The 20832-nt window shown below is 43.0% G+C and overlaps 2 protein-coding genes across 4 annotated transcripts; both read left to right on the forward strand.

Annotated features, from left to right (window-relative positions):
• Positions 1 to 3084: 3084 nt before the first annotated feature.
• On the forward strand, positions 3085 to 6448 carry LOC110534056 (B9 domain-containing protein 2). 2 transcript variants are annotated; one of them, XM_021618705.3, is made up of 4 exons: positions 3085 to 3156; positions 3423 to 3536; positions 3644 to 3769; positions 4526 to 6448. In XM_021618705.3, exons 2-4 carry the CDS (start codon positions 3449 to 3451, stop codon positions 4837 to 4839), a joined length of 528 nt encoding a protein of 175 aa, XP_021474380.3. In that variant the 5' UTR covers positions 3085 to 3156; positions 3423 to 3448; the 3' UTR covers positions 4840 to 6448. The 2 variants fall into 2 exon arrangements, with proteins under 2 accessions (XP_021474380.3, XP_021474379.3); XM_021618704.3 differs by lacking the exon at positions 3085 to 3156 and having other exon boundaries at positions 3272 to 3536.
• A 1927-nt stretch (positions 6449 to 8375) lies between these two features.
• Positions 8376 to 20193, forward strand: LOC110534057 (transforming growth factor beta-1 proprotein). Of its 2 annotated transcripts, XM_090186838.1 has the most exons (8): positions 8376 to 9441; positions 9555 to 9851; positions 13074 to 13343; positions 13599 to 13676; positions 13789 to 13936; positions 14405 to 14555; positions 16350 to 16460; positions 16602 to 20193. In XM_090186838.1, the coding sequence occupies exons 2-8, from the start codon at positions 9578 to 9580 to the stop codon at positions 16647 to 16649; spliced, it is 1080 nt and encodes a 359-aa protein (XP_090042964.1). In that variant the 5' UTR covers positions 8376 to 9441; positions 9555 to 9577; the 3' UTR covers positions 16650 to 20193. The 2 variants fall into 2 exon arrangements, with proteins under 2 accessions (XP_090042964.1, XP_021474381.3); XM_021618706.3 differs by having other exon boundaries at positions 9361 to 9851.
• The last annotated feature ends 639 nt before the right edge of the window (positions 20194 to 20832 follow it).

A 20832-nucleotide genomic window follows, 5' to 3' on the forward strand; every position in this document is an offset into this window, starting at 1 on the left:
AGATAATTTACGTTAAAGGTTAAAAAAAAAACATTTTCATTCAAAAACATTTTCTTTCAAGAAATTATACAATAGTTTGAGAAGACTGTTTGCTAGCTTTTAATAAAATAATATCAAACACAACGGTTTATCTTTTCCAGTGATGAAGGCATGGATGTCTTATAGTATGTTGGGGTAGGGTGAATTTGGAAATGGTGGGACATCATATAAACTGGGGCAGTTTAATCCTGCCGTGTTTATTTCTTGGTCTGACAAGAGAAAATCTAAACTATTGTTACTAAACCACATTATAAAAATTCCATCACTTCATTGGTGTGACATCACAGAGGGGGGGCACAGCAAGCTTCAAACAGGAAGCTCAAGGTAAGGCTTTTTTTTTTCTCTTTCGATGTTAAGGTTCTAAACTGTGCATACTATGTACTGGTGCATCAAAATATATAGAACGTTGCCAATATTATGTTTCAATTTTGTAATTCAGTTATTTTCTTTGTTTACCAACCATAGCTAGCTAAAGTAGGACAGTATGGAGTAGATAAAGTGGGACAGCATAATACGCTTTTCCAATGGAGAAAAGAGATCCAGTTTTTATTTGAGACTCCATATACTTAGATTAGTCAGGGCTCTGGTTCTTGCAGTACTGTTTTTTTGAGTTAACCTCTTCAGACATCTATCCAACATATTATCCCAACACGTGATACATTTTTGAAATCCTCAGAAGTTTCCTAATCACACAACTTTATTGAATTGTCATTGGGGTACAATTAGGACTAAATTAATGGTGTCCCAGTTTAGCTAACCTACTGTCCCAGTCTACCACATGCAAATTTAAAATATGGTTTTGCCTCAGTATACACAAATGGGTGTCATGCCTCCTGTAAATATGATATCAAAATGTTGTTGTTTTTTTAAATTAGAAAACATCTTGATTTCAGAAATATATCATGTATTGGGTTAATATGTTAAATAGATGTCGAAAGAGGGTACAGAAGACGGAAATGCAAAGTGTCCCACTTATTCGTAATTCACCCTGTGCAAAATGGGTCACCTTTGAGCCCCTTTTATTTCCTAAATGTTTTGGTATTCCGGTACAAAACGTAACTTTCTGACCACTTATTCCATGTGCAGACATGTATGGAAAGTTTTGTTTAAATCAAAAGGGATGCTGTCAAAAAGTGACTGAATTCAAGTGGAATTTCCCTCCTCATAACTAGCCAGTTTGTTTCTAACATGTGGAAACGGGGATTGTTCGACAATGCAGCCGTCAGTGAAGGCGACTGCTGGCTGACTGATCTACAATGCCGCGTTAAAAACAACTGGGAACTTGGAAATCTCTGACTTCCGACTTCGGTGCGTTCAACACAACATGGGAACTACGAAAAAACACGAGCTCCGACTGGGAGAAATCGTTTTGAACGGTCATCCAACTCAGAATTCCAAGTCTGGAACTGGACCTGAAGATCCCTGACGAGTTCCCAGTTGTCTTGAAAGGACCATAACCTCAACTCCACGTCATATGATGGAGTTCAGCGGTGACGAGTGTGGGCGGACTGCACCCCCGATGACATCGAGTCCCTATCTGTCGATAGTACAAATTTGAATTCTTTAATGCTTTCTTTGTACCTATGTTTGTCCTGTGTAAATGCAAGCTTTTCTTTGGGTGCTGAAAGCCAAAGTTTTTGATAAAAGTAGATTGTAGATTGCAATTAAGGATTGTAGATTGCAATTAAGGATGTGCATGACAGATGTTCTCTCTACCATCCACCACAGGCATGCAATCTCCCCACATGAAGAGGAACAAAGGGACAAATAGTCCAGTGGACTATTGGCACTAGCCATGATGCCCAGGCAGTGAGGGCTGTGTATTTACTGATGAGAAGGGCTGCTGCTTCCTCTGCCATGGCTTACCTGGGTGCATTCTCTGCTAACTCTGACGCAAGGCCTCCTGACCTGCCGCCCAACCACAGACTTCTCTGACCTGGGCTCAGCAGGGGTGCACCACTCCTGCAACCAGACTGTTGACTCTCCTCACTTCCACAACTTTGGCTTTAAAGGGGTTTGACTCTGACTTTTATGTCTTTGACTGTGGGGGACATTCATTCTAGTGGGGAAATGATGACATCTACTGCCAAGACTTTCAATCCTCCTGTCCATCCTTAATAGAGCCCCACAGTGGAGGTGACAATACCCATAAAACCTAGAGGTCAAACAGGGAAATGGTTCCAATCGCTTTTACACCATTTTTCCCATAGGGAATTTTAGAAACGCTTAAAATAAGGGCTGTGTTTTGTGTCGGCTTACCATGGCATGACGTTTTGACAACCATGTAAATCTCTCTCAGACAAGGTGACTTCTAAAATCTCCTATGGGAGAAATGATTGGAACCATTTCCTTGTTTGACCGCTAGGTTTTATGGGTATTATGACTCATGCTGTGGTACTCTATGAAAATACAAGGGCAATTGCCTCTTATTGTTGACCCATTTGTGAGTGATATGTGCTGATAAAAAAACATTGAAGCTCTATTTTCTTGTTTTTTATCCTTGTCTGTTTTCAACCTGTCTGATGCCATTATCTGGCTGTGGATAGAACATGGCTTTCTTGATACTGTTTTTAATGATGTACTGTAAGCATACCTTCTCTTTTCAACGGTTTGTTTTTAGTTGAATTATATGTTGCTTAATTAAATACCAGGGTCCAATGGGAAAGTGTTTCATTGTCTCTTACCCCCATAGCGAGCAATATGCAGCAGCCTTGTGTACCCTAGTTAGTACACAATAATGTATCATCACAAACATTTGATTGATATAAATGTACACAGCTGGCTATACTGTTGCGCATCTTTGTCTACAGAAAACAGTCTTCCATTGCAATAAGGCAGTTCACAATTTCCCTAGTTTTCTACAAGGTCATCCAGGCAAGGAGTACAACCATAAGAGCATTAGGTAAACACCAATTATTGATTTAAAAAAAAAAGTTTATAAAGACAAATTCCCTCTCTTGACATAAATATTGGATTCCCTTGTGGAAGGAAGGGAACAGAGCGGTCAAAACCTTTTGCCGACTTCTCTCAACGTCAGCTTCCGTAGTTTATTGTTTGGTTGCCAAGGAAATGAGGATCATGGTGGCTTTAGCATTTTCATCTGATTGAATCCAAGCGGTAGCTGTGTTTTTGACATTATTGTTTTTGTTTTACTGACTATGTTTTGTATAAAGTGATGTATTAAAACGTTAATCAAATGTTCTAGTTTGCTAACTAACTAACAACCATATTTCAGGCCAGCTATGTTGACAAATGTATAATTTGAACCTAGGACTACAGCTAGCTAACGTTAGCCAGATAGCTAACTAGCTAGCTAATCCCAGCTAGCCACTGACACTGTAAACACATGTTCAATTCAGCGTTATTACGTGCTCTACCTGCAGGCAGAGGAGCTGCACATATACCGGTAATGGCAGAGCTGCACATTGTCGGTCAGATCGTTGGGGCAAGCGGCTTCCCTCAGAGCAGTCTCTTCTGCAAGTGGGGAATTCATACAGGTGTCTTTTGTTGTATTCAGATTATTTTATTGAGCATTTTACTTCACCTCATCCGTTGTGATTGTGGATTATCTGTTTCCAACCACACGTCTATTTCGTTATGTAAGGGGGTGCATGGCGACTTCTCTCTGGCTTGAAGGAGGGGCAGACCCAAGTGGATTTGCCTCAGACAGGGGACATGGCATACTGGAGTCATCCCATTGATCTGCACTACACCACTAAAGGACTGCAAGGTAGTTAGCTACCTTCCTGACAATTTATAAGTAGCAGTTCATCACAGACGTCAATTAAAAGCTACATAACTTACATACCTACATCTACCAAGCCTAGCTTTCAGGTTAAAAATAACAGAGTAAGACTGGAACATTTTCAAAGACTCCAGCCACCCAAGCAATAGACTCTTCACTCTGCTCCTGCATGCCAAGCAGTACCGGAGCGACAAGTCTGGGACCAAAAGGCACCTGAACAGCTTCTACCCCCAATTCATAAAACTGCTGAACAGTTGATCAAATGGCTACCCGGACTATTTGCATTTACCTTTTTTTTGCACTGACTCTTTTACACTGACTCTATGCGTGGACACTCACTGGACTCTACCCACATACATACACTGACACCCCAACACATGCACACACACACACACGTTACACACACATGCATATAGATGCCTCACACAGACACTTTCACACTCCACATACGCTGCTGCTCTGTTTATTTTCTATCCTGATTGTCTTGTCACTTTTACCCCTACCTACATGTATATATTACCTCAACTACCCCGTACCCATGCACATTGACTCAGAACTGGTACTTGTATGTAGCCTCGCTGTTGTTATTTATTATGATTGTGTTACTATTTTCTATTTTTATTTGCTAATTTTCTTACTTTATAGCTGCATTGTTAAGCATTTTACAGTAACGTCTACACCTGTTGTATTTGGCACGTGACAAATAAAATGTTACTATATTTGACTTCTCTTCCCCATTAGGCTGGCCCAAGCTTCACCTGCAGGTTTGGCACCAGGATGCATTTGGGCGCTGTCAGCTGTATGGGTATGGATATTGCCATGTGCCCTCCAGCCCAGGGCACCACCATGTACGCTGTGTGACCTGGAGACCACTGGGATCCTGGCAAGAGCAGATAGCTCAAATCTTTGTGGGTGGAGGTCCCCAGCTGCGCTCCCCGGACATCATATACAGTGGGGCGGACAGATATAGGCTGCACACAGTGGCTATGGGCACTGTAGAGCTGGAGCTAGGCATCATCATGCGACACTTTGACAAATATGGTGTAGAGAGCTGAAATGTTGAGAGATTGGACAGAGCAAAGGGTGAATGGAGAGAGGCCTGAATGGAGCACTGTATTGTTAGTGGGTGTGGATTTTGACCATATCTGCAACGGGTACATAAGACTGAGCAGGTCAGATTAGATATTTTGCCTTGTGAGATGTGTTGATGTTGCATACATTCACTATAGATACAAAAGTATGTGGACACCAATTCAAATTAAGGGATTTGGCTATTTCAGCCACACCCATTGCTGTCAGGTGTATAAAATCAAGCACACTGCTATGCACTCTCCATAGGAAAATATTGGCAGTAGAATGGCCTTACTGAAGAGTTCAGTCACTTTCAACATGGCACGGTCTTAGGATGCCATATTTCCAACAAGTCAGTTTATCAAATTTCGGCCCTGCTAGAGCTGACCCGGTCAACTGTAAGTGATGTTATTGTGAAGTGGAAACGTCTAGGAGCAATAAATGCTCAGCCGTGAAGTGGTAGGCACACAAGTTCACAGAACGGGGCCGCCGAGTTTTGAAGCGTGTACCGTGTAAAAATCATCTGTCCTCGGTTGCAACACTCAATACCAAGTTCCAAACTGCCTCTGGAAGCAACGCCAGCACAAAAACTGTTTGTCAGGAGCTTCATGAAATGGGTTTCCATGGCCAAGCAGCCATACACAAGCCTAAGATCACCATGTGCAATGCCAAGCGTTGGCTGGAGTGGTGTAAAGCTCGCCGCAGTTGGACTCTGGAGCAGTGGAAACATGTTCTCTGGAGTGATGGATCACGCTTCACATTCTGGCAGTCCAACGAACAAATCTGGGTTTGTCGGATGCTAGAAGAATGCTTCCTGCCCTAATGCATAGTGCTAACTCTAAAGTTTGGTGGAGGAGGAATAATGGTCTGGGGCTGTTTTTCATGGGCTAGGCCCCTTTTTTCCAGTGAGGGGAAAACTTAAAGCTACAGCATACAATGACATTCTAGATGATTCTGTGCTTCCAACTTTGTGGTAGGCCTTTTCCTGTTTCAGCATGACAATGCCCCATGCACAAAGCAAGGTCCATACAGAAATGGTTTGCTGAGATCGGTGTGGAAGAACTTGACTGGCCTGCACAGAGCCCTGACCTCAGCCCCATTGAACACTTTTGGAATGAACTGGAGCACCGACTTCGAGCCAGGCCTAATCGCCCATCATCAGTGCCTGACCTTACTAAAGCTCTTGTGGCTGAATGGAAGCAAGTCCCTGCAGCAATGTTCCAACATGTAGTGGAAAGCCTTCCCAGAAGAGTGGAGGCTGATATGGCAGCAAAGAGGGGACCAACTCCATAGTAATGGCCATGATTTTGGAATGAGATGTTCGAGCAGGTGTCCACATAATTTTGGTCATGTATGTGTATGCTGAGAAGACCCCAACATGCAAATGTGTGTCTTTCCCCTATTTCTCCACAAAGGGGGGGTGTGAGCCTTTCAACACAATCTGCCTTCCTGATTTTAAATTTTTTAATTTTTTATATAACAGGTATTTAAAAATGCAAACCAGATTTTATACTGTACTTAATTTCAGTTTTCTATTTTCCTATGAACTTTTTTTTTATATAGTAAAATTATGTAAATAAATCATTACCTGCATGCCTGTGATCTATAACCTAACCTGCATCATTTTGCTTTACAAATATTCCCTCAAAGTTTGCAAGTTTCATATCTAATGACACAATTAATTCACTCATCAATCATTTTATTTTTCGTAATAATATGCAGTTGTTAAAGTTTGATAGTAGATTGTAGTAAACACAGGGTGGAGACAAAATACACTTAATATACAAAGCATTAGGAACACCTTCCTAATATTGAGTTGCAAAAAAGCCTCAATTCGTCGGGGCATGGACTCTACAAGGTGTCGAAAGCGTTCCACAGGGATGCTGGCCCATGTTGACTCCATTTCAGCTTTTATTTCTTTCATCACATTCCCAGTGGGTCAGAAGTTTACATACACTCAATTAGTATTTGGTAGCATTGCCTTTAAATTGTTAAACTTGGGTCTAACATTTCGGGTAGCCTTCCACAAGATTCCCACAATAAGTTGGGTAAATGTTGGCCCATTCCTCCTGACAGAGCTGATGTGACTGAGTCAGGTTTGTATGCCTCCTTGCTCGCACAGGCTTTTTCAGTGCCCACAAATGTTCTATAGGATTGAGGTCAGGGCTTTGTGATGGCCACTCCAATACCTTGACTTTGTTGTCCTTAAGCCATTTTGCCACAACTTTGGAGGTATGCTTGGGGTCATTGTCCATTTGGAAGACCCATTTGCAACCAACTTCCTGACTGATGTCTTGAGATGTTGCTTCAATATATCCACATAATTTTGCTTCCTCATGATGACATCTGTTTTGTGAAGTGCACCAGTCCCTCCTGCAGCAAAGAACCCCCACAACATGATGCTGCCACCCCCGTGTTTTATGGTTGGGATGGTGTTCTTCGGCTTGCAAGCCTCCCCCTTTTTCCTCCAAACATAATGGTGGTCATTATGGCCAAACAGTTCAAATTTTTGTTTCATCAGACCAGAGGACATTTCTCCAAAAGGTACGTTCTTTGTCTCCATGTGCAGTTGCAAACGGTAGTCTGGCTTTTTTATGGTTTCTTCCTTGCTGAGCGGCCTTCCAGGTTATGTCGATATAGAACTCGTTTTACTGTGGATATAGATACTTTTGTACCCATTTCCTCCAGCATCTTCACAAGGTCCTTTGCTGTTGTTCTGGGATTGATTTGCACTTTTCGCACCAAAGTACGTTCATCTCTAGGAGACAGAACACATCTCCTCCCTGAGCAGTGTGACGGCTGCATGGTCCCATGGTGTTTATACTTGCGTACTATTGTTTGTACAGATGAACGCGGTACCTTCAGGCGTTTGGAAATTGCTCCCAAGGATGAACCAGACTTGTGGAGGTCTACAATATTTTTTTCTGAGGTCTTGGCTGATTCCTTTTGATTTTATAATGATGTCAAGCAAAGAGGCACGGAGTTTGACGGTAGGCCTTGAAATACATCCACAGGTATACCTCCAATTGACTCAAATTATGTAAATTAGCCTGTCAGAAGCTTCAAAAGCCATGACATAATTTTCTGGAATTTTCCAAGCTGTTTAAAGGATGTCAACTTAGTGTATGTAAACTTCTGACCCACTGGAATTGTGATACAGTGAATTATAAGAAAATGCACAAAGTAGATGTCCTAACCGACTTGCCAAAACTATAGTTTGTTAACAAGAAATTTGTGGAGTGTTTGAAAAACAATTTTTTTAATGACTCCAACCTAAGTGTATGTAAATTTCCGACTTCAACTGTATATGAACTATAAAGATATTGTAGCCATGCCAGTCTTTTTAGATGATACTATGGATGATGCTACGTTTTTAGCACTTGCAGGTGGATTGAATTTAGCAAATCAACCAGTTATTTTAAGTTCTTCCATGTGTTGTCTTCCAGCAAAGCTAACAGAACAAGCAGCCCTGTGCTTTGAAATGGCAGAAGTTTCACAATGCTGCTCACTTCCTGGACTTAGTGTCATACATTTTTAGTGCAAGAGAGGAACTAGACAGAAATTCAAAGGAACTGGAGAAAAATATCCGTGGCTGAGAATGACTAGTAAAACAAACTGCACAATGAATGTGTGAACAGTAGGGTCTAACAGGAAAGATTGTGTCCAGAGTTTTTATTTTAGTCTGAAACGTTTTAACTAACTGGATCTGAATATAGTAAGACAAGAGAAGGAGCTGTAACTACGTGTGGGCGAGTTTGTTGTTGCTGTTAGGATGTGTCTGCTCTTTCATTTGTTGTGGTGTTCTCTGGCAAGGTTGGGATTGGAAAGTGCGTCTACTGGTCTAGTGAGTGACAGCATCAGTCTTGGAGAATTTGAATTGAAGCTAGGCAGTAGTTTTCTGACTCCTAACATTTCTTATGCTTAATGCAATATGCTGTGTGCACGTGTTTATGAATAACTTAAGACCACTTCTCAATATTGTGATTTTTCTACACTAATGAAATGGCCCTTTTGCTTGGAAAGGGAATTGGGTCAATTGACAAAAATTTCTTCAGTAATGTTGTAAGAAGACTGTCACATTTGCAAAAAAAAATGTGCTTAGGAACGGATTTTAACAAATTTAAAGTTTATAGAGCGTGGGGAAGAAAGTTGAGACAACTTGACAATTTTCATTGAGATTTCCCTTTTATAGTTCATGACTTTCCAAATCTCACAGTTTACACAGGGCCACCTGTTTCCAGAGCTTGTTTGTTATATTAACGTGTGTGTGTGTATTTGGGTCCCAGGGACAGGTAGTAATGTGGCGATGTGCTGTAGTTCATTCATTCCTTGAGTTGAGACTGCCTCTAGGGAGCACTGAGAGTATGCGAGGCACTGTACCAGTGAGACAGTGACTCAGTCTAGGCTGAGCTCTTGTGGTGCTTCTCCGTGGTCTGACCTCGGTTCCGCAGCGTGCGCCAGTCACAGAGGAGCTCAACTTGAGATCCTGAAGAGCCTCCTGTGTTTCAGTGAGTATTGTGACAGCAGCAGGAGTAGTGCATTGAAATCAGCTCCCGCAACGGGACTCGGCGAGCTCAAACAGGACGGTAAATCCACATAATTTTCATCTCTGAAAGCCTGCTGTCTTTAGACGTCGTTCCTCTTTTGAAGTGGGCCATGAGGGCAGAACGTTTGACGCTGGTTGTCTTATTGGCGCTAGAATATGTGTGTCGGAGTGAAGCCATGTCCACCTGTAAGTCACTGGACTTGGAGCTGGTGAAGAGGAAACGTATTGAGGCCATCCGTGGACAGATACTGAGCAAGCTGCGGCTGCCCAAGGAGCCAGAGATTGACCAGGAGGGAGACTCTGAGGAGGTCCCAACCTCCCTGATGTCCATCTACAACAGCACAGTGGAGCTGAGTGAGGAGCAGGGGCAGACGTACATACTGCCCACTCGGGATGCAGAAGAGGAGGCATACTTTGCAAAGGAGGTCCACAAGTTCAACATGAAACAAAGTGAGTACACTCACTAGCTTTGCAAGGATAACGACGCCAAGCCTTTTTCTAAAATGTTTTATGAGATTAGTGGACACATTGGAAGGGATCTTGGGATCTCAACCAAGGGGTTGCAAGATCGAATCCTCGAGCTGACAAGGTAAAAATCTGTCGTTCTGCCCCTGAACAAGGCAGTTAACCCACTGTTCCTAGGCCATCATTGAAAATAAGAATTTGTTCTTTATCTGATTTGCCTAGTGAAATAAAGGTGAAATAAAAAATGCCTCCATACAGAATCTTTCCAGATCCTTGATACCCTCGTCTGAACTTATGGACTGCCCTCTTCGTATCAAACCACAGGTTTTCAATGTGGTTCAAGTCCGGAGACTGAGATGGCCATTGCAAAAAAAAATTGTTTTGTGGTATATTAACCATTTATTTGTGGATTTTTTTATGTGTGCTAAGGTTATTGTCTTGCTGGAAGATCCAATTGTGGCCAAGTGTCATCATCTTGGCAGAGGCAACCAGGTTTTGGCTAAAATGTCCTGGTACTTTGTAAAGTTCCTGATGCTGTTGACCTTAACAAAGGCCCCAGGACTAGTGGAAGCAAAATGGCCCCATAACACCATGCCATTGCAAGTAACCAAATATATTTTGGTACTTGTAACAAGTAGTATAATATCATTTCCAAATGTTTTGAGCATGCTATGTAGCTCGGTATTTGTGTGACTTGTAGTATTTTTTTGCTAATCTTTATCAAGGGGGCCAATAATTCTGAACCTACCTGTATATCCATGCATGCTGCTGCTTACACAGATAATAAGGCCTGGGTAATTCCAGTCCCCGGGGGGCCTCATTGGTGTTACACTTCTTCTCCATCCCTAGCAAACACACCTGATTTTAAACTAATTGCATTCTAAACTGAAGATCATGATTATTTGATTATCGGAGTCAGGTGTGTTAGCTGGGACTGGGGCAAAAACTGTGACACCAATCAGGCCCCCGAGGACTGGCGTTGCCCCGGCCTGCGAGTAGCTTGTCAAGTTAAAGGGGATGTTTCCCTAGCCTTACTTTAGTCAGGTATAGGCGTGTTAAATGCTTGATGTGTGTAAGGGGCTCTTCAAAGCTTGATTTTTAAGGTATATATCTTTAATCAAGGCTGGCCGTTGTGTACAGTTCTTTTGAAGGTTTCGTCTTAGGGCATACCATTGGAGAGGCGTGCGAAATATTTGCAGACCTATGCCTATTTGGCAACCCTTTTCCCACGTCGGAGAGTATATCCGTGGACGGTTCTGATAAGGAAATTGTCGTTTGCATCGCTGTGCAGTGCCCAGGAATGAATTAAGTCCAATTGTCAGATGCTACCTACCACCCCCCTCGAAATGAAAACCAAACATGCTCAGTTCTACTTCCCCGTCTGCGGCAGCAAGTTACCCAATTGCGGGTCTGATTATCTATTCTAGACAACATGTGAAACACCAGTGTGTTTGCTAAGCTAGACACAACATGGATTCAATGTCTGGTTTTGATTTAGAGGGGGTGGGGACATTTTAACAATTGGATGTCATTTCTTCCTTGGGCAAAGCTTAGGAACGATTTCCTTATCAGAACCGTCAACCGACCACTGATGTACTCTCCGATGTGGGAAAAGTGTAGCCAAACAGAGTCAGCAATCTCGGCAAGGTGGCTCAATGTTATACAGTTAGACCAGAGTAATGTTAGACCATATTGTCACTTAGAATGTGGAGGGTGAGATCGATGGATGGGGCAAAGGGAGGTTTCCTCGGACTGATTCCTGTGTGCATATCTGAACAGCTGGCAGGAAGGAACACTTCAGGATACATTCTGTTAAATGACTAAAGTCGTGCCCTCGCAAATAAAATGGCTTCTATCCCTGTAAACCATGAAGCATCTGTCAACCTTTTCACCACACTGGATTGTGCGACGTAGGATGATGCAGTGAGGGTTAGCAGACATGCAAATGATTAAGCTAATCAAGGCTATTTCAACCATGTCATATGTTGTGAATATGATGCATTTGAAATAGTGCTGTAGTTTCTGACTGAGCAAATTTAGAAACTGCAGTTGGTGGAACTTTTTTAGGATGTAAATGTGTATAATTATGTCCTTTAGATAAGGTTGTTGACTGGAAATGGGTGTTTCTTCCATTGGTTTACTGAACTGACTGCAATGGCCCTGTCTGCTGTGTTTAAAACCACGGCCTGCCTCAACCTTTTACCTCTCCCTACCAGATGTTTCCTTCCCTTTGCTGGATCCTTCCCCTTTTCTGTCTTAAAGACAGTATAAATCTCTGCAGTGTAAACTTGTTGTCCAGGCAGTCACTGAGCCGGTTAGGTTTGCCCTAGAAGCTCTCAGGATCGTGACCTCTGATTAGCTCTCTTTTTCGTTTAGTGTAATGCTATGTGGTGATGCATCATGGTTTGCTCTCGAGAACCCAAGGTGGCATTCTGCTCAGAGTTCTCAGGCGTAAGTATCGCCCAGAGGCTGGGACCATGTGAACTACAATCCCCACACTCTGCTTTAATGTTTATAAACGTTAATAATCCTCACTTGCAATAAGGTTTTGGAAACATAAAGCCCTCTCTTTTCACATCACAAAAAAAATAACTTCACAAATGCAAATTATACACTGTTTTAACACAGTTGCAGCCAACAATATTTTTCAATTGAGAACTTGTTCTCTAACTAGCCTACCTGGTTAAATAAAGGTGAAATAAAATGAAAACACTTTTTTGGCTTCCTTATTCCGTTACACGCAGGTGTTCGGAGCACTCTAGATAGCTAATTAGCACAGGTCGCCTCTGTCTTCTGTCGGTCTTCTGTAAGCAACCGCTGTAACATGGAAATATGGCTGGGGTTCCCCCTCCCCCACCCCGGCAGAAGATACCTTTGTGAATAGATGCTAGAGTTAGCTAGAGGCTACATACAGCGTGGTGTGATATGGCCCCCAGAGCAGGCTCACTTCCTCAGCGGCCTTTCCAATGTGTAATTATTGTTACAGACTCACAGGGGTAATTTTGGCTCCAGCGGAGAGTATTTGAGGCAAAGCCAAACCTGAAACTGCTTTCGCCTCTCCCTGAGAGTGTCTTTTTATATAACAGAATCTATCCACAATAGTTTTATTACCGGTACAATGCTTTCTCTATGGCCTCCTCTCTTACACCGACTGGTCCTGTAGTAGAAATAATTAACAATCACTGATGGACTCTCTTTCTTCCGCAGGTGAGAACACCAGTAAGTACCAAATGCTCTTCAACGTGTCTGAGATGCGGTCTGTATTGGGGACAGATCGACTGCTCTCTCAAGCTGAGCTCCGTCTCCTCATCAAAAATCGTGGCATGCACGACAGCAGTGAGCAGAGGCTGGAACTCTACAGAGGCACTGGAGATAAGGCACGTTACATGCAGTCCCATTTTGTCTCAAAGGAATGGGCCAATCGCTGGGTCTCCTTTGATGTTACACAGACTCTGAGGGAGTGGCTGAAAGGGGCTGGTAAGTTACAATTTCCTTTAGGGTTGTAGTCATAATTGAATAACACAAACAGTCTGTTGAATCACTGACAATCATATTCTGTTACAAATCTGTGTTTGATTTAAGTGGCACTACAAAGAAGGCCTATGGCAAAGCATGTGTAAGAACTTTCCAATATACTTTTACACCTAAAACAGCAGACCTATTCCTTCAGGTTAAAAAAAAAAAAAAATGTTGATACACAATTTATATTTGGATTTTTACAAAATTTTCCAGGAGAGGAGCAAGGATTCCAATTGAAGTTGCCTTGTGAATGTGGGAAAGCAATGGAAGAATTCCTCTTTGAAATATCAGGTATTTGCAGTCTACTAGCTATATTCACTATACTGAAATCAACTCAAGCAACACTTTTTCTGACAAAGCTCCACTGTAAATCTCTTTACTGACAAATGTGTCAATGTTTTAGGGATGAACAAGCCAAGGGGAGATAAAGAAACTCTCTTCGTGAACATGCCAAAGCCTCACATTTTACTGATGTCACTTCCTGTGGAACGCCACAGCCAGCTTAGCTCTCGGAAGAAACGACAAAGCACTACTGAAGAGATCTGCTTAGAGTGAGACTATTCTTTATTCCACCTGCCCAAGAAAACATTTTATAACTATAAATTGATGTCTCTTAAATGTGTGTTAATTAAGCAATAAGGCACAAGGGGGTGTAGTATATGGCCTATATACCACGGCTAAGGGTTGTTCTTATGCACGACGCAACGCGGAGTGCCTGGATACAGGCCTTAGTCGTGGTATATTGGCTATGCACCACAAACCCCCGTGGTGCCTTATTGCTATTATAAACTGGTTACCAACGTAATTAGAGCAGTAAAAATAAATGTATTGTCATGCCCATGGTATATGGTCTGACATACCACGGCTGTCAGCCAATCAGCATTCAGGGCTCGAACCACCCAGTTTATAATCTCTTTTAGCTGATGGATATACTGTAGGCCTACATAGACGCCTTGTTAATGCCCTGTTTTTAAGAGATGAGGTGTATAACTCACAGGTGTGTGTGTACGTACCCCCAGCAAATCGGAGAGTTGCTGTGTGCGAAAGCTTTACATTGACTTCCGTAAGGACCTGGGCTGGAAATGGATCCATGAACCCACTGGCTACTTTGCTAACTACTGCATGGGCCCATGCACCTATATATGGAACACAGAGAACAAGTACTCCCAGGTAATGCTACCAATCATGTACCTGTAAGCCTACCTATTGTTTACTGTCTCTAAAGGATCTGTACAATAATGCCACTATATAGCCACGGGGTGAGATTGAGACTATATTCAGAACAAGATGGTCTGTAACTGTTCCATGAGATACAGTGCCTTGCGAAAGTATTCGGCCCCCTTGAACTTTGCGACCTTTTGCCACATTTCAGGCTTCAAACATAAAGAGATAAAACTGTATTTTTTTGTGAAGAATCAACAACAAGTGGGACACAATCATGAAGTGGAACGACATTTATTGGATATTTCAAACTTTTTTAACAAATCAAAAACTGAAAAATTGGGCGTGCAAAATTATTCAGCCCCCTTAAGTTAATACTTTGTAGCGCCACCTTTTGCTGCGATTACAGCTGTAAGTCGCTTGGGGTATGTCTCTATCAGTTTTGCACATCGAGAGACTGACATTTTTTCCCATTCCTCCTTGCAAAACAGCTCGAGCTCAGTGAGGTTGGATGGAGAGCATTTGTGAACAGCAGTTTTCAGTTCTTTCCACAGATTCTCGATTGGATTCAGGTCTGGACTTTGACTTGGCCATTCTAACACCTGGATATGTTTATTTTTGAACCATTCCATTGTAGATTTTGCTTTATGTATTGGATCATTGTCTTGTTGGAAGACAAATCTCCATCCCAGTCTCAGGTCTTTTGCAGACTCCATCAGGTTTTCTTCCAGAATGGTCCTGTATTTGGCTCCATCCATCTTCCCATCAATTTGAACCATCTTCCCTGTCCCTGCTGAAGAAAAGCAGGCCCAAACCATGATGCTGCCACCACCATGTTTGACAGTGGGGATGGTGTGTTCAGGGTGAAGAGCTGTGTTGCTTTTACGCCAAACATAACATTTTGCATTGTTGCCAAAAAGTTTCATCTAACCAGTGCACCTTCTTCCACATGTTTGGTGTGTCTCCCAGGTGGCTTGTGGCAAACTTTAAACGACACTTTTTATGGATATCTTTAAGAAATTGCTTTTTTCTTGCCACTCTTCCATAAAGGCCAGATTTGTGCAATATACGACTGATTGTTGTCCTATGGACAGAGTCTCCCACCTCAGCTGTAGATCTCTGCAGTTCATCCAGAGTGATCGTGGGCCTCTTGGCTGCATCTCTGATCAGTCTTCTCCTTGTATGAGCTGAAAGTTTAGAGGGACGGCCAGGTCTTGGTAGATTTGCAGTGGTCTGATACTCCTTCCATTTCAATATTATCGCTTGCACAGTGCTCCTTGGGATGTCTAAAGCTTGGGAAATCTTTTTGTATCCAAATCCGGCTTTAAACTTCTTCACAACAGTATCTCGGACCTGCCGGGTGTGTTCCTTGTTCTTCATGATGCTCTCTGAGCTTTTAACGGACCTCTGAGACTATCACAGTGCAGGTGCATTTATACAGAGACTTGATTACACACAGGTGGATTGTATTTATCATCATTAGTCATTTAGGTCAACATTGGATCATTCAGAGATCCTCACTGAACTTCCGGAGAGAGTTTGCTGCACTGAAAGTAAAGGGGCTGAATAATTTTGCACGGCCAATTTTTCAGTTTTTGATTTGTTAAAAAAGTTTGAAATATCCAATAAATGTCGTTCCACTTCATGATTGTGTCCCACTTGTTGTTGATTCTTCACAAAAAAATACAGTTTTATATCTTTATGTTTGAAGCCTGAAATGTGGCAAAAGGTCGCAAAGTTCAAGGGGGCCGAATACTTTCGCAAGGCACTGTATCTAGTAACCTTTTGTTTATTTAACCACAGGTACTGGCTCTGTATAAGCACCACAATCCTGGAGCCTCTGCCCAACCTTGCTGTGTTCCACAGGTCTTGGAGCCCCTACCCATTCTCTACTATGTGGGTAGACAACACAAGGTCTGTGAATACTGTATTGTTAACTCATAACATCCTCACTGAATTGAAATGATAGTCAACGAAGCTGCTGGGTTAAAATGTTTCTGAACAATGTCTATCCACTGAAGGTACTCTTCCTTTTTTTCTTCTTTTCTTGCACAGGTGGAGCAGTTGTCCAATATGATTGTTAAGTCCTGCAAGTGTAGCTAGAATTACATATATATCAATTTTCTTATTCATCGTATTTCCTTGTACTCATGGAGGGAGTCCTAGCGAAAATCTGGATGTAGTCCAGACATCATTTCCGAATGTTAATAATATTATTTGACATATTTCCCAGCCGAGGATTTCCCTATTCACTGATTAGTGTTTTTTTTTATTTACATGTTTTATTTACATAGTGGTTTATGGAGTTTTTTAATAGTTATTTAGATTTGCCAATGTCCTGGGTGTGTCAATAGACTTGTCTTATTGCCATTGTGTTTCAGTATTTACAGTGTATTCACAAAGTATTCTGACCCCTTCTCTTTTTCCACATGTTGTTACGTTACAGCCTTATTCTGAAATGGATTAAATTAAATAAAAATCCTCATCAATCTACACCTGTAAAAAAAGGTTGTCCCCCTCCTCTCCTCTCTACCTAACTTCCCATTCACAGTTTCACAGTTTCCCTTAAGTCCCATTAGTTTGGCTGCTCAGCCTACCTAAGTTATCCCTCACCCATCATAGCCCTGCCATTCCCAAACAAACAGAGTGCTTGGAAAGGGGCATCTGGACACTGCACCACCCGCTCAGGTCAGAGCATTATTGCTGTCTGAATGGAGAAGACTCATGTGTCTGAGGACTTTTTATTGTCGACAGTAACATGAAAGTCTGACTGTTGTGTGTGAGCGTCGAAAATAACCACAACATTAAGAATCCAAGTCTTTCGGATTACCAAAATCATATAAACATATTAAATGGAAACGTGTGTGTGTGTGTGTGTGTGTGTGTGTGTGTGTGTGTGTGTGTGTGTGTGTGTGTGTGTGTGTGTGTGTGTGTGTGTGTGTGTGTGTGTGTGTGTGTGTGTGTGTGTGTGTGTGTGTGTGTGTGTGTGTGTGTGTGTGTGTGTGTGTTTTGACTATCAAGAGTACAGTGATGGGCCTCAACATCATGTTCTAACCGGACAGCACTATAGTGAGCAGAACCAAACCAATCAGTTCTAAGTATATAGCGGTTGAGGGCATTCACAACCGACCGCTTAGACGGGTGGGGGCATTCACAGCCGACCGCTTAGACGGGTGAGGGCATTCACAACCGACCGCTTAGACGGGTGAGGGCATTCACAGCCGACCGCTTAGACGGGTGAGGGCATTCACAGCCGACCGCTTAGACGGGTGAGGGCATTCACAACCGACCGCTTAGACGGGTGAGGGCATTCACAACCGACCGCTTAGACGGGTGAGGGCATTCACAGCCGACCGCTTAGACGGGTGAGGGCATTCACAGCCGACCGCTTAGACGGGTGAGGGCATTCACAACCGACCGCTTAGACGGGTGAGGGCATTCACAGCCGACCGCTTAGACGGGTGAGGGCATTCACAACCGACCGCTTAGACGGGTGAGGGCATTCACAACCGACCGCTTAGACGGGTGAGGGCATTCACAACCGACCGCTTAGACGGGTGAGGGCATTCACAGCCGACCGCTTAGACGGGTGAGGGCATTCACAACCGACCGCTTAGACGGGTGAGGGCATTCACAGCCGACCGCTTAGACGGGTGAGGGCATTCACAACCGACCGCTTAGACGGGTGAGGGCATTCACAGCCGACCGCTTAGACGGGTGAGGGCATTCACAACCGACCGCTTAGACGGGTGAGGGCATTCACAGCCGACCGCTTAGACGGGTGAGGGCATTCACAACCGACCGCTTAGACGGGTGAGGGCATTCACAACCGACCGCTTAGACGGGTGAGGGCATTCACAACCGACCGCTTAGACGGGTGAGGGCATTCACAACCGACCGCTTAGACGGGTGAGGGCATTCACAGCCGACCGCTTAGACGGGTGAGGGCATTCACAACCGACCGCTTAGACGGGTGAGGGCATTCACAGCCGACCGCTTAGACGGGTGAGGGCATTCACAACCGACCGCTTAGACGGGTGAGGGCATTCACAGCCGACCGCTTAGACGGGTGAGGGCATACCAGCCAACCGTTTTTATGTGGTCCTTCTAGCCGGATTTAGTGACCAACTGTATTTTTACATGGTCCGTCATTTGTCCAGATTAGTTCTTACAATACCACAATGACAAAGCGAAAACCTGTGATTGTGTCGAGGCACAGATCTGGGGAAGGGTACCAAAACTTTTCTGCAGCATTGAAGATCCCCAAGAACACAGTGGCCTCCATCATTCTTAAGTGGAAGAAGTTTGGAACCACCAAGACTCTTCCTAGAGCTGGCCGCCCGGACAAACTGTGTAATTGGGGGAGAAGGGCCTTGGTCAGGGAGGTGACCAATAACCTGATGGTGACTCTGACAGAGCTCCAGTTTCTCTATGGAGATGGGAGAACCTTCCAGAATGTTTGTCAGTGGCAGGGAGTGGGAGACTAGTCAGTATCGAGGGAAAGAAGAACAGAGCAAAGTACAGTGAGATCCTTGACGAAAGTTCCACCTTCCAACAGGACAACGACCCAAAGCACACAGCCAAGACAATGCAGGAGTGACTTCGGGACAAGTCTCTGAATGTCCTCGAGTTGCACAGCCAGAGCCCGGACATGAACCAGATCGGACATCTCTTGAGACCTGAAAATAGCTGTGCAGCGACGCTCCCCATCCAACCTAACAGAGCTTGAGAGGATCTGCAGAGAATGGGAGAAACTCCCCAAATACAGGCGTGCCAGGCTTGTAGCGTCATACCCAAGAAGAATCAAGGCTGTAAAAAAAAAATCAAAATGTATTTTTGCTTTGTCATTATGGGGTATTGTGTGTAGATTGATGAGGAAAAATGTATTTAATCCATTTTAGAATAAGGTTGTAACGTAACCAAATGTGGAAAAAGTCTAGCGGTCTGATTACTTTCCAAATGCACTGTATGCTCCCTGGGGCACTTCCTCAGGAAGTATAGAGGAAGGAGACGGGATTAGTTTGGGTCTGTTACTCAAAATACTGAATGTGCAATAGCATGAACTCCCTCTTATTAGTTGCCGTTCATCTTTTAAAGGAATGCATCGTCATCACACCCCTTCATCAAGTCTCTAGAAGGTAATGGAATATAAAATACAAAATAAACAAATTATGATTAAGCGTACTTGACCAACAGTTGACATAATTTGTAGATACTGTGTGCCTTTAACTATAAATAAGTTAACAGGCTGCTTGACTGACACTCTCTGATGGTATGTCAGGTCGACGTGATAGTGCTGGTTGGCTCTCACTCAAGGTTAAGTGCATGTGAGAGTCTTTGTGCTTGCAGACACCTGCAGCCCACTTTTCACGTTTCCCTCTCCGCAGTGCATTCCATCTGGTGGAAATACAGTACCACTCCCTCAGTGGGAGGCAGTCTGTAGGTGATTAACACAATACAAGTGAATAAGGGGGAGGAAGATCAAGTAGCTTGAATGAAAGGGTTCTCATCTTCAGGGGTGAACACATGGCTAATAACGAGACACCCAGGTGTCCACGACATGTTCAATTCATCTGAAGTTAATCTACAAGTAAACTGTATTTTGAAGCATGGCTGTACAAAATAAAGGCTGCCTTTTGAGACAATATTATTTCAGGCTTTCTCGGCCCGTGTCTGGTCTTTAGTGCCCTCTAGGGGCTTGACTCAATAAACAAAGTTACAGTGTTGAACAAGGTTTCCCAGTAAATCACTGTCTCAGACATTTTATATATAAATACATTTTACATATAAATATATATATATTTATAAATATTTTTTATAATTTAGGCAGGGGAGTCCCATTGAGATCGATATCTTTTTTTCAAGGAAGCCCTGCATGACAAGACCAAGCAATTACACAATAAAAGTTACAGTCAAGGCAGGAGCATATGAAACACACAACGAAAAAAAAAACTAAAAACACAATCATAAAAAAAACATCTACATTCCTCAGCGAAGACGTTCTCTACCAACTCTCTGAACTGCCCGAAAGGCACCAATGCATCCAACTGCAGGGTATTCTGTAGATTGTTACATAAGTGAGATGCGAAGAAACTAAAAGCTATTTTACTTAAATCTGTAGTGACAGAAGCAATTTCAAAGTTCGCCAGCCCTGTGACCTGGTATGTTATCTCGTACATCTAAAGGTTAGTAATGGCAATAGGTAATGCGGGAGTTTTTGCAAAACAGAATGGTTTTTACATTTATTTTTTTTTTTTACCTATTCGACGTCAAAGAGGGCCAGCCT

The sequence above is a fragment of the Oncorhynchus mykiss genome, chromosome 10, assembly GCF_057628025.1.
Source record: "Oncorhynchus mykiss isolate SJ-2025 chromosome 10, ASM5762802v1, whole genome shotgun sequence".
In the NCBI taxonomy this organism is placed as follows: Eukaryota; Metazoa; Chordata; class Actinopteri; order Salmoniformes; family Salmonidae; genus Oncorhynchus; species Oncorhynchus mykiss.

Coding starts and splice junctions, on each gene's coding strand:
- LOC110534057 (XM_021618706.3), top strand. CDS start 9,512: ATGAGGGCAGAACGTTTGACGCTGGTTGTCTTATTGGCGCTAGAATAT. Junction 13,344..13,598: donor GGAGTGGCTGAAAGGGGCTG/GTAAGTTACAAT, acceptor AAAATTTTCCAG/GAGAGGAGCAAGGATTCCAA. Junction 13,677..13,788: donor ATTCCTCTTTGAAATATCAG/GTATTTGCAGTC, acceptor TCAATGTTTTAG/GGATGAACAAGCCAAGGGGA.
- LOC110534056 (XM_021618704.3), top strand. CDS start 3,386: ATGTTCAATTCAGCGTTATTACGTGCTCTACCTGCAGGCAGAGGAGCT. Junction 3,537..3,643: donor CAAGTGGGGAATTCATACAG/GTGTCTTTTGTT, acceptor TCGTTATGTAAG/GGGGTGCATGGCGACTTCTC. Junction 3,770..4,525: donor CACCACTAAAGGACTGCAAG/GTAGTTAGCTAC, acceptor CTTCCCCATTAG/GCTGGCCCAAGCTTCACCTG.